The sequence below is a fragment of the Xenopus tropicalis genome, chromosome 4, assembly GCF_000004195.4.
Source record: "Xenopus tropicalis strain Nigerian chromosome 4, UCB_Xtro_10.0, whole genome shotgun sequence".
Lineage (NCBI taxonomy): Eukaryota > Metazoa > Chordata > Amphibia > Anura > Pipidae > Xenopus > Xenopus tropicalis.
Window position 1 is genome coordinate 97,676,589 of NC_030680.2, and position 13,949 is coordinate 97,690,537.

Sequence of the window (13,949 nt, forward strand, 5' to 3'; positions counted from 1 at the left end):
GTAGCACAAATCTTACCAAGCTATATGAGAAGTGGCAAAGAGACATTCCACAGCTCACCCCCGACCAATGGGAGGACATACTAGAGTCAACATTTGAAGGGATCATTAGTAGTAGAGACAGACTAACACAACTGAAGTACCTCCACCATACCTATATGACACCTCAAAGATTGTATAAAATGCATCCAGACCTAGGACAAGAATGTCCCAGATGCGGTCACTCCCCGGCAGATTTCCTACACATGGTGTGGAGCTGTCCACGGTCACAACGGTTTTGGAGGAAAGTAGCAAATGTTATAAAGGACAGAACAAATCTTGTACTTCAGCTAGACCCAACAGTAACCCTATTAAACCAAGTTGAGGATCTATCACCCAAAAGGGCGGAAAGAACACTACTTCAAATACTATGTATGTATGCCAAGAAAACGATTGCCCTATATTGGAAGTCGCCAGATGGCCCCAGAGTGGCAGCATGGGAATCTATGATTAATAAGGCTATACCCCTATACAAGCTAACTTACATAAGGAGGGGGTGCCCTCAAAAATTTGATAAAATACGGTCATCATGGATAGACACAGAACCCTTCTAAACATTGGAGGTTAGGGAAGACCCCACGTCCAAATCCCCCCTCAGATAGCCCTCATACATAGATACAAGGGAAAAAGGCAATAGCAATACCTCAATAAGACACAGAAAGACAAGCTATTAGCCAAAACAAAGGTTGAAAGATGAATAATACATGTACTAACAAAAAAAAGACACTGCAATAGTTATGTTATTAACTTACTTTATTTACTTTATGTACAATGAACAAATACCAACTGAAACAAATGTTGTAAACTATGTGCATTTAATTTTCAATAAAAGAATTGTTAAAAAAACAATTCAGATGTTCAGATGATCAGAAGCCAAACAGGAAGAAAAAACGCTGAGCTGGGTAGAGAAAGTTCCCATAATGCCTCACTCCTGCACAGACATGCAGACCAAACTGAACATGCTCAGTTAGTTAGACTACGAGTCAGCTTCCTGCTGATTGGCTCAGATCCACATTCCTAAGGGGGGGGAGTGAGTTCTTAGCATTCTTGAGGGAGGGGGGAGCAGGAAAGAGCAGAGAACAGAATGCTGCGTGTCTGTGGCACAGGAATTACAGACACAATTAATATTTTTTCAGAGAAGTCAGTGCAGCGTTTCTGTGAGTGCTTATGGCTGTATTTACATAGACCTTTCTGATAAAGCTTACTTAGTTTTTACCTTTGTTTCTCCTTTAAATATATTTTTTGGACAACCTTAGCTTTCAAAAAACAAAAAAAAATATCAGTCTCATAATACCTATGAACCTTATACTACATGTCTATCAATTTTATGCTTTACCTTATACCTTACCTTTACCTTATACCTTTACCTTATACCAATCTACCTATGATAACTTACATGTCCTATCTACCTTATACAGCCTATCTATCTAATACTGTATATTAATCTTATTGTACCTACCTTATAGCACTTTACACAACTGATCTATCATATACTATCTACCTAAGGGCCCTGGCAGACAAGGAACCTTTAGGCTTGAGAAACACAAAGGGGCTGATGTAGTACGAGTCCGAATCCCAAAATTCGGATTAGATACAATAATTTCTGATGATCGCAAATATCACGACAATGCTTAAGAAAAAATCGTATTAGTCACGATAATAACGTATTGGCGATCCAAAAGTCACAAAATTTTCATATCTTAACAATTGTAAACGGCGGGAAAACCTTTCTGACTTTGATCCTTCTGTGCATGATTTTGGAAGCTTCCTATAGGACTCAATGGCACTCTGCAGCTCCAACCTGGCCCAAGGAAAGTCACAATACCAAAGCTCAAATGAATCCGAAATTTTCGTACTTGGTGCAACAAAAAATGCGCACAGTACAAACATTTTTAAAAAATAAAATTTTTTTGTATTCGGAAGCGATCGTACTTTGATAAATAAGCCCCTTAAAGTGTTGCATATATTTCCCCACCAGCAATTTACATTATTACCCGCATTTTTAGAAGATAAGTTGCCTGCGGTAGAGCAGATTTACCTTGGACAACTAGTCCACGCCATTTATAACTTGAAGGCACGCTGCATGTCCCTCATTGCTAACCCCCCATTTCTTCTCTTTTTCTTATGGTTCCTTATTGCCTGCCTGCTGCCACCACTGGCCTATGGCCTTGTGCTTTTACATGGTCACATAACTCCTCAGTGACACTGGGGAGTAATTTGTGCAAATATTAGAAAGTTTGCCTGGTACTCAGTATAGTAGAGTTTGTTTCTCATGTTGTGGGGAGCAGTGTAAAGATAGACAAGCATATTGGTGGCAGATGCAGCAGTGGTATTATTAGGTAGCAAGGTTTACATCTGTCAGACAAGTGCATGTGGTTAGGATTTCCCTCCTTATTATTGTTGCATGTAAAGGTTGGAAAACTACATTTCCCAAAGTTTCTTTGACCATTTCCTGCATTCACAGTTATGCTAATTCCAGTTTGCAAGGCACTTGGTAGGTGCAGTTGTGATTTTTTTTTAACTTAAGGTGCACATACACCTTCAGATCTGCTCACTTGGCGATGTTGCCAAGCGAGGGGATCTTCTTCCGATATCCCCCACCTACGGTTGGGTGATATCGGGAGAATCCAGGCTAATTCGATCGATTTATAATGACAGTTATAGGCAAAGTCGGTCCGGGGACTGCATCAAAGAGCCGATGCAGTCCCCGATCCGACTAGATTTTTTAACCTGCCCGATCGATATCTGGCTGATTTCAGGCCAGATATCGGTTGGGCAGGCCCGTCGGTAGTGCCCATACACGGGCCGATTCGCTGCCGAATCGGTCTAAGGGACCGATATAAGCAGCTAGAATCAGCCCGTGTATGGGGACCTTTACTTGATGTTCCTGAAATGACAGGTAGGTGAGAGCAGGTGGGTAAGTGGGCTGGAAGGCAGGGCCACTTTAGGTTTACAATGAGCCCAGGGCAAAGATTTCATTGGTGAGCCCCCACTGCCCAGGCACTTTTTGCTGGGCACTTTGGGCAGTAGAATTTCTTAGCCACCTGACTCTGCTCCTGCCCCCACCTCATGCACTGTAGTACAATTTTTATTACAGAAACCAGTAGGACTGCTTGTTGCATTTCCAGAAGTGCACAGTTGTACTGACAATTATTCTTTTTAGGGTAGGAGAAGTAAATATTTGTTTATTTTTCTCATCTCACCTCATTTTTTTTTCCAAGGCTGGCAATTTTTATTCTAGGGAGAACACTGACTGCCACAAGAAATGTTTTTTTAGAAAAACCCTCAGACACATGAACTTCAATATAATACGCCAATATATTGCCTTGAGCATCAGTACCACTTAGTTCTGGTCTCCTCACAGGAAACTACAAATCTACTTATCTACCTTATACAACTTACCTATCTACCTATGCAAACAGCAAGTAGCTACAACTAATCATAAACAGAAAATATTATCGTCAATTATAACCTGTATCGTATTTGCTGCAGTCTTCCTTTTTCTCTGTGTCCAGCATTCTTTAGTTTTTCACTCATCAACTAGCCTCTCTCCTTCATTTTCCATTTCTTAAAGGAAAGGTAAAAATCACTGGGGGTGCCAAATGTTAGGCACCCCCCCAGTGATTGTAATCGCTTAGCTTTTACCCCAGGCTGGTGCTCCTGTAAGGGAAAAAACACCAACCAAGGGTGGCTGCGAGTTAGTGATCCTCTTCCTCTCCTTTTTTTTTTTTTTTAAAAGGTGCATTTTATTAATATTCGTAGAAACAAAAACATAAAATAACACATTTTAAAATGCAATAAGGAAAACGCGTTCTCTCCTTCTTTGAGGGCCTAAAAACACATTTGACAAAAATATCTGTCTTTTACATTTTCTAGGTGAACCAGCAGCACCTCACTACTGTGAGAGACAGGGTTGCCACCTTTGCTGTGCTTCAAACTGGCAAAGGGACAGGCACAATGACATTGGTGGCAGAGATATGACATTTCAGTCAGACTTTATGAAATGGGAGTAAAATTATGGCATCAGTGTGGGAGTTAATGCTTCCCTTGTGTGGATTTCTGTCCAGTTTTCATAATGTTGAAAAGTGGGCAGAAACCCTTGGACTTGACAGCCCCTTGAAAAAAGATGGGTTGTCTGGACAGGAGCAAACACTACTACACAAACAAGTGTAATCCAGGGGCCCCTGCACAAAATTGTGTTCCACAAGCACAAGCACAATCCAACCCACCTCTGTATTAAGAAAATACAGATGGAATGATAGATTATAGTATATAGAGAAAAAATAATAGGAGAATACAGAGGATGTGAGTCCGACCCTTATTAGAAACGCACGAATTCCAGAATTCAGATCATGATTGGGTGAAATTTTCATTAGTATCAGACTTCGAATTCAGACAGAATGCGAACTGAGTCGTAGAATTCTACAGAATACCTACAGAGACACACAGGCTAATTGTATAAACTTTCCGCTACAGATATATGCGCTTTATCAACCAAACCTTTATGGCTACACTGCAGCCTGAACTCCTTTATAATTTGTGTTTCCCCTACAATAGACACCGCCTTCAATAAGCAACTTGGGTGCGAAGGGATCGCACGCAGCTCTTTGCGGCTTCCACGGTCACGTGATCATTCCTTTCAGGTGAGCGGCGTGCTCATTGCTATAGCAACAGAGAGAACAATGGCGGAGAAGAAGTTTAGCGGTGCTCCTTTCGGCTCACAAAGTGCCAGGTACCCACAGGGAATAAATAAATAAATAGGGGGTATAATAGGTCTAATTCAAATATGGCCCAGTGGATTATAAGCAGTGGTTCTTATGCAGTCCTGTATGTGAGAGTAGAGCTTTCTGTGGCACAGTGACGAGTTTGGTGCGTTTTAAATGGCCACATAATTACTTTGTTTTTACAGTCGCTACTGTTGCAAAAATGTGGCATGTGTAATCTCATTATATTATGATATTGTGGTCACCGAATAAGGTGTTTTTCCCCCAGAACATCTATACTTTATTGCAGGGGTACCCAACCTTTTATACCTGTGAGCAACATTCAAATAGAAAAGGTGTTGGGGAGCAGCACAAGCATGAAAAGACTTCCAGAGGTGCCAAATAAGAGCTATGATTGGCTAAAACTTGCCTCCAAGCCAGGAATTAAAAAATATGCACCTGCTTTGAGGCCACTGGGAGCAACATCCAAGGGGTTAATTAGCAACATGGGGCCCCTGAGCCACTGGTTGGGGGTCACTGCCTTATTGTTTGCTGGGCTGTGTGATCCTGGTAATTGATTACCCTGCCAAGCTATGTTTCTCTCCCTATCTCCATGGCTTTTCTTGGGAACAGAAACTGCAACAAAACCAGGGAATTATTACAAATAGCTTTCTGTCATAATTATTGTGAATCTGCACATAGTACGGCATACAGGTGCTATTATTTTCCTGTAAAAGCACACCATACAACTAATCTCCAAGTATATATTGGTGTATTACTAGCTATTTATTTATTAAACAAGTTTATCTAAATGCAGTTTTGGAGCTGGAAGGCACTTTTAGAAGAAACTTTTAGTTGATGTTTCTGTTTTTCCCTTTCTCCAGAATAACAAGGCTTCAACAGTTAGCAGGACAATTTATGAAACACATGCATGAATATGCAGAAATATTTTAATTTTTTAGGATTCATAATATTTCCCGTCATGTCAATGGTGGTCCCCTTCTCAAATGAGTAAAAGTATAGCAGGCAACACCTGCTGTAAATGGTGTATTAGACAGGCAAGCATCACTGGGACCATGATGGAAGTATTCCCCTGTAAAGCACAGCCTCCATAACTATACAGAGAAAAAATATCATTACGGCCACATAAAAATAAGAACTTATTGCTTGCAGTGGCGTAACTAGATGTTAATGGGCCCCACAGCAAATTCAGTTTAGGGCCCCTAAATATTGGTAAATGAGCCTATTCTACCCAGACATATTGAAATTGCTTGTTAATTAGGGTCTCGCTGGGCCCTCTACATTCCTGCCCCCCACACAACTGCAGGGTGTGTTACCACTGTAATTATGCCTCTGGTGCATTAATTAGTCAGTACCTTTTGTGAAACCTTTTTTAATGTTAGTATTTCGCAGGTGTGAATATACATACTGAATACATTTTTGAGCTACATTTCCCATCAGAACAATGCTTGTTTTGGAAAGATTCTGTTGAACAAAATTCATTACTATAAATTAAGACAAAAATAAGGGTGATAATTTGAATCTATTTATAGACAGGTGGTTTACATGCAAGGGTATTACTGTGCCTAGTATTCTGGAACACAAATGCCAGGTCAGTTACACAGTGTCCCAGATTTCATTAGCTATTGAAAATGCAGTCCACATGAAAATCATATCAGAAAAGAAGGGGGGCTTCTCCTTATTTCTGTGCAAACCAGAACAATTCCTGGAAGAAAAAGTATAATCCTGTTGCTGTGGTACCATGAATCTCATTGAGGCAGGTGAATCTAATTGAGGCGCTATGGTATTATGAATCTCATTGAGGCAGGTTCATTTTATAAGTTACATGACTGGATAACACTTAAACACCTCAGTGAGTTCTATATTCTACATACCGGTATATATATTTTACAGATGCTATGGTTGTTACATAAGTAACTATTTATATTAACCCCTACCATTTGTTTGTATCCACATGGAATTTTGTAGGAATCAACAGCTTACATGGTTACTTGTCTGTTATGTTTATGTGCCAGGTGTTTAGGGATTCCATGACTACAGGTTACTCTGTCTTATCTTCACTTGCCTATGATGTTTATGTGGCAGGCAGGGGCATATTTACAATAAGGCACCCAAGGTTCTGTGCTGTTGGTGGCAGGTTTTATATTTAATTTTTTTATTTAAAAATGCAAAAAGAAAATATGCCCCAGCCTCAGCTGTGGATTTCCATAGGAAATCTGGTGACGGAGCTGGGGGGTGAGGGGGTTGCTAATTTTGTGGAAGCGATGTCACACAAACTTGTGACATCATGTGTAGGCTGTGTGTGATGTCACATGTACAACGTAGATTTGTGTGACATCACGCACACAACGTAAGGCTGTATTTAGGTCTGGTGCCTAGAGCAGCGCCGGATCTAAATACACCCCTGTTTGCAGGTGCCTAGGGACTCTGTGACTAAAGGCTGAAAGCCAAACAATCATCTAATATGGAAATACATGTTCATTATTTTTCACATACTATCCACTAGATTTGATGTGTCAGCAGTTCACCCAGACAGTAAGAAGACTGGCTCGTACACACAAGTGCCCTACTGTAGAAGGGCCACCTCGGAGCTTGTGAGTAAAATTTGAAAACAGAGGATCATGCAATACCTCTTCTATAGAATGAGTAAAGACTTTTATATGAGAAGTGTTTTAATCATGCTTTTTTATATAAACTTGGTAACTGGTCAGTGAAGTTTTTTTTTTTTTCAGCTCCCAGAATGCTCTTAAAAATGTGTTATAATATTTCTGGACTACAAATACCAGCATACTCTATCACCTTTAAAACTTCAGATTCTAAAAAAGCTGCTAGTGTGAACAAGTAGTTACTATGTTGTTGAGTGTCACTGAAGGGGATGGGGTTAATGTATACTTGTATAATGTATAATTAGGGTTAATATTTTCAGGAGAGAAGGTTGGGACCAGGAACTTATAATGCTGAGCAAAGTGATTTCAGCCCTTCTGTCCTGGAGAAAAATGCATCAGCTCCTGCCTGGAAAAGAGCACAAGAAACTGAGAAACTGACTACAATGCCACACCTTCTGTACAAAGAAACATATGAAAGGAACCGGTTATTGGTGAGCTCATGTGTATTTGCAAGACCAGCTTTATCAGAAGCAAAAGAAAAATGTGCTCTGGGCCCACTGTCCTAAGGGGGCTCCACAGCTTATTTTTAACACATACAAACTATCTCTTGTATTAAATACAGTCCACATGTGGGTCATGCATTGTAGCTGGTCAGTGAGTTGTGAACCTCCTAAGAAGACTCTGTTTTCTTCCTCTAGAAGCAGAACCTGGGTCCTGGGCGCTACAACATAAAATCATTTTTGGATCTTTTAGAGAAGAAACCATCTTGCATACGGGGAGTGTGCAGCACTAAGGAAGAACGGTTCAAAAAGAATGAGCAGGTATAGACTTGTTTAAAGCAACGGTTCTTAAAGAGGAACACAAAAAAAAACTTTAAGACTCTCCTTCGGACCTGATTGGCTCCACTAGACATTTAAACATCTGTCAAAATCTGCCATCCAGTCCCTGGTACAAATGTGGTCAGTAAATGGTTTTACCCCCTCTAGATTTTTGATGCCATTGTCTGGCCCTTTGTGGTCTTCTCGCAAATCCGGGACTGTTTCTTTTATCCATAAACCCAATATTCAGATATCTTTGAGTTATCTGAAAGACATCTCCTGTAGACTCAAATTTAAGCCATTTTATTTCCTTTTTCTCTGTAATAATATAACAGTACCAAATACTCTACTAATACAGGTATGGGACCTGGTATCCAGAATGCTCGGTACCTGGGGTTTTGCGAATAAGGGATCTTTCTGTAATTTGGACCTCCATACCTTAAGTCTACTAAAAATAATTTAAATATTGAATAAACCCAATAGGCTTGTTTTGTCTCAAATAAGGATTAATTATGTCTTAGTTAGGATCAAGTACAAGTTACTGTTTTATTATTAGAGAGAAAAAGGAAATCATTTTTAAAAATAATTAAGTTATGATGATTCAAATTAAGGGAAAAAATGTTCAAGAAAACCTCTGGTCCCAAGCAATTCAGATAATAAATCCCATACCTGTACATGGACTTAATACTTTTTTACTTGATAATTTAGCACCTAGGTTAGTAAATCAGCCCCATGGTCATTATTATTTATTATATTTTATCAGATATTTATTACCATGTAAACAACTCATTTGTGGCTGCATTAATTAGAAATGCAGCCACAAATTAGAAAGTCATTAACATTATGTAGCAAACTACATAATTCTAATAAGTCATTAGTTGTAATGCCCAGCTGCATTTAGTTGCTTGCAGCAATAAAACCTCAAAAACAAAAATAGTTGTAAGCACCTATCATAGGTAAATTTTTTCCCCACCATAGGTGTTTGCTCAGTCCATACTTTAACTGGGGGAAACAATACTGTTTTTGCAAAAAAAAAAAAAAAAAAATGCTCCTAGCAATAATAAGAAAAGTCCCTGCTCTCTCTTTATGCACATGTAATGGGCGATACAGGAGTCTCACCCATTATGTGCATGAATGTAACCAAATATGGCTGTCTGCTCCCTGAGCTCCCTCTTGCTGTGGGCAACAAAGCACTCCCTAGGGGTATTTTTGATAGTATTGTAAAATAGTATTGTTTTCCCCAACCGGAGTGGACCCTCTATTATTTTTATTTCTGGTGGGGAAAAATAGTTTTTCTTTAGAAGATATTTTACATGATATATTTACATGTTTATAAAACATCCTTCATGTCTTGATTATTTTTTTTCATATAACTGTGACATGGGGATATATATTTCAGGTAAAATTTAAAAAAAAAACCAAAAACATACAATTTAGTCTCTGATCATGGATTGGTGGAATTTCCTTTTTCTTTCATAACATTTAGTAATGAACCTTTCCAACTTCCTGTAGTTTTGTACCCCAGGACCTGGAAGTTATGGTAAAGGGGGAAATCCGTATTCACTGTTAGAGGAGAGAGTCTCAAAATCTGCCAGTTCCAAAGGCATTATGGATACTTCTCCTGGGGAAGGACACTCTTTGCCTAGTACTGTAAGTAACTGCAGTTTCAGCAGGCAGACAAATTGCTGAAAATACTATTTTCCTAAATGAACTCCTCTTATTTTAGGGCTGCGAACTGGGACCTGGAACCTATAATTTAAAAAGTTCTATAAATGAAACCTTGGCTCATGTAGTTGGTAACCGAGGACCCTATGACCTTTTCTCTGCATCACGAGAGCAACCTATTCTATATGGACATTTTGCTGAACCTGTATGTATATTTCTTATATACAGTGATTGATTAAATTTTGTAGTATAGTTGAAGGCCTTTAGTTTAATGGTATTCTGAAAATAAGCATATAACTTCAGAGTTATATTATATGTTATCAGAATAGAGGCATGTCAGATGTGCTGCATCTGTCAAAATCACTTTCTAACCAAACATACCTTGTACAGTTTAACCAGTGTGTTGTGGTCTGAATAAATCCATGTGCACATCATCACTGCAAGGGATGTTGGGGCAGTAATTTTGATGTTAAGACTGTGTTAATTTTTTCTTCCCAGAAAAACAGAGGTCCAGAGCCTGGAGCTTATAAAGTCAAGTCATTTACTGAAGACTTGGAAAGTCATCACAGAAAAAAATATGGGGTGTTTGGAAATCTCGCTCAATATCCAAAAGTCCCCACCGAACGAATATTCATCAACAGACCAAAAACAATGGTTGGTTAAATATATTTCATGCTTCTGGCAACAGAGACCTAAGTTTTTAACAAGAGTTAATAGTGTGATTTTCCTAGAACAATATTTAAATATGCTCACAGGATTGTTTTTGCTAATGTAAACAAGAATGGGTGTGCCTGTGGTATTCCCATGCAACCATAACATGGAAGATTATACAAATATTCTTGCTAATGCAACAGCAAAAATCTGGGTATTTTGAAAAGACTTTAATGCATTTGTTTGGCTTCCAAAATGTATTGTTTTAGTGTGTGTAGAGTGGCTGCAAGAATGGCAAGCCCAAGCAACATTAATGTGTTAACTATAGAACAGGTTATGTGGTTTTGCTGTTTAAGGAATAGTTTAGTGTAAAAATGAAACTGAGTAAAATAGACTGCGCAAAATAAAAAATGTTTTCAATATAGTTAGTTAGGCAAAAATGTAATCTATAAAGGCTGGAGTAAGCAGATGTCTAACGTAATAGCCAGAACACTACTTCCTCCTTTACAGCTCTCTAAGCTGTTAGCAGTCAGTAACCAATCAGTGACTTCAGGGGGGTGCCATATGGGACATAACTGTTCAGTTAGTTTGCAATTTAATCTGACCCGTGTGCTCACAAACTAACTGAACAGTTATGTCCCATGTGGGCCTTCTATAGTCACTGACTAACTAAGAGGTGTACTGGCTCTTGGACATCTGCTTACTCCAGCCTAACTAACAATATTACAAATATATTTTATTTTGCGCAGTCTATCTATTTTATCCAGTTTCATTTTTACACACTGTGTTTGCATTCATAAATGAGCCCTACAATCCTTTATGGGCAACAGTTATACTACTGCTTTCTAAGTACATGTATAACACAATTTCCAGCTTGGCAGACAAAAAATGGCTTGAATTACCTTAGGCCCGGCTGGCAATCTGTCATAGGGGCTGCTGTAAGATGCTATGGACAGTCACTATTTATTGGGTCTTTTTTTTTTTTTTTCCGGTCCCTTTGTACTTAGAATGCCAGGACTTATTTTGAATTTTGGTCTGGGCCTGGTTTGCTTATTGTACATTTACAAATAATCACACCACCCTGCCCTTGCAGCAGCTTGTCAGACATTTATAACTTGGTAAATAGTCAGTAAGTGTTTATCAGTATACATGCCTTGTGCAGGCCTTTTATGTGAGACTTTTACCCACTATTTTGCTTTACAGGGTAATCCTGGGCCTGGTCTCTATGACCCCAAACCATTTTATGAACCAAAGAGGCATTCAGCTGCTCCCTTCCTATCTAGTGCAAAACGATTTGAAAAGAAATCCTGCAGACTCCTTTTTGGGAGTAACGTACGTATCTAATATTACATGCTTGGCATTTAGAGTATATTAATTTAACACCTGGCACATTTATTCACTTTTCCTGTGTATTTGATATTCATCTATGCATTTGATAGAAATGTTAAAAGAAACCAGCTTCTAATGTAAAAGTTGTGGCAATACATACACTCTTAAGAACTTTGAGGGGTTACAGTCAGGCACAAGGTGAAAAAAAACTGTAGTTTTTCATAAAAGAATATTGGAAATTGGGGTGCTAGAGTCAGTTCCTTTTGACCAGTGCTGATCATTTTCTTGTAATTTACTAGTCTGAGTTAATAATGAACTAAGCATAGTAATCAGCATCTCTAGGTAAAAATGTACTTGTGCAGCACTGCTTCTGATCAGTACAAGCACCGTGAGTACATAGCAAAAGGTCATGGTTTCTTTCTATGCATAGTGTGGCCTTGCTTTTTATGTAGCAGAAGGACTTCAGAATAAGAAAACCCCCAGGTAAAGTTTTAAATTATTCTCCTGTGAGGTAATAAAAGGGGAAGAGAGAAGAGGCTGATTAAAGGGCCCATCAGTGCCAGTGTGCCTGGAGGTATAGAAAAAAAGAGACCTAGATTAGAATGAGTTTAGAGTGAATAAGGTGGTGAGAAGAAAAATCAAACCACAAGCAATTAATGCAGGAATACATTAATAAATTTGCTGTTTGATTGTATTAAAATCTCCCATCCATTTCTTGCCATAATGAAAGGACGGACAGCTAGGAGCTAGCAAAATTCAGATGCTGGGGGTGCCAGTTGGCATATTAATGTGTCATGAGGGGGAGCTGCTTGTTGTGTACTATTTCAAGTCCCAGGTACTCTGGAATCTCCAGTTAGATCTCTACAATATATGTATATATATCTATGATGAAATATAATGGACACCATCAAATTCAAAATAACTGATGATCTAATGCAGTGATCCCCAACCAGTGGTTCGTGAGCAACATGTTGCTCCCCAACCCCTTGGATGTTGCTCCCAGTGGCCTCAAAGTAGGTGCTTATTGTTAAACTTCTGGCTTGGAGGCAAGTGTTGATTGCATAAAACCCAGTGCAAAGTCAAACACAGCCTTATATAGGCTGCCAGTCCACATATTGGCTACCAAATAGCCAAATTATAGTTCTTATTTGCACCCCCAGGAACTATTTCTGTGCTTGTGTTGCTCCCCAACACTTTTTCAATTTGACTGTGGCTCACAGCTTGAAAAGGTTGGGGATCCCTGATCTAATTTTTATCTTCCAAACGAGCTAGAAGATGGGATCCAGGGCCAATCTGGGGCCCCTAACCTGAGGAGAAAATTTAAATAGGCATGTCCAGCCCGCAGCCCCCGGCTGTTGCAGTAATTAATTTATAATACCTAGAATAATCACCCACTGCTCTTCATCCATGGATATATGTTCACCACTGGTCTTTAAAATTCTATGCCTGTTTGACAACATTCCTAAATAAGTCACTAGTTACAATATAAATTATCTCTTAGTTAAGTATTAATTCAGATGGTATAGTTTAAAAAGGAGACTTTATTTACTTTTTTGTACCTGAGCAATCACTACATTTTCCTTAACATTGTTTTTCAGTTTGCAATTGTTTATTACATTGATTTAATAAATATTATAAAATTATTTTCATAAATAACGGTTGTACTGGAATACTTTTTACTTTCAGAATCCTGTTGGGGTAGGTCGCTATGATGTTGCCAAACATTTACGTGGAAAGGCAGCAACTCCTTTACGGTCTTCATTTCTTTCTAAAACAGAACGTTATCTTTCTAACCCAGCAAGAGACAAGATTTTAGAGTAAGTACTTTCTAAATGTAAAACAATCTTTTGAATAAATATAGTCTCAGAACCTCAATCTCATAGTTACAATTTAGTGTCTTCAGCCAATGAAACCAGTTAGGGAAAGCTTTGTCAATTTGTTGCAAATTCTGACTTGTGCTTCATTCCTACTCTAGAGAACGTCTCCGACAGAAAACCGTCTCTGCAACAAATAAGGCATTGCTTGCTAGCAGTGTACATCTGTCCACTACATAATATACAGGAGCCTAGTGTGAAAATAAAGATGATTTCATCAATCCTTGCAAGTAACTGATAATTTTT

General features: G+C 38.8%; 1 protein-coding gene across 1 annotated transcript; it reads left to right on the forward strand.

The window, feature by feature from the left end:
- The first annotated feature begins 4,634 nt into the window (after positions 1–4,634).
- lexm (lymphocyte expansion molecule) lies at positions 4,635–13,650 on the forward strand. The gene is made up of 9 exons (XM_002931464.4): positions 4,635–4,768; positions 7,267–7,354; positions 7,687–7,857; positions 8,065–8,187; positions 9,697–9,834; positions 9,911–10,054; positions 10,348–10,503; positions 11,704–11,832; positions 13,516–13,650. The coding sequence occupies exons 1-9, from the start codon at positions 4,719–4,721 to the stop codon at positions 13,648–13,650; spliced, it is 1,134 nt and encodes a 377-aa protein (XP_002931510.2). The 5' UTR covers positions 4,635–4,718.
- Positions 13,651–13,949: the final 299 nt, after the last annotated feature.

Excerpts from the sequence above, each read along its gene's own strand:
- lexm (XM_002931464.4), top strand. The coding sequence starts at position 4,719 with ATGGCGGAGAAGAAGTTTAGCGGTGCTCCTTTCGGCTCACAAAGTGCC. Across the intron at positions 4,769-7,266 it reads TTCGGCTCACAAAGTGCCAG|ATTTGATGTGTCAGCAGTTC; the intron begins GTACCCACAGGG and ends ACTATCCACTAG. Across the intron at positions 10,055-10,347 it reads ATGGACATTTTGCTGAACCT|AAAAACAGAGGTCCAGAGCC; the intron begins GTATGTATATTT and ends TTTTCTTCCCAG.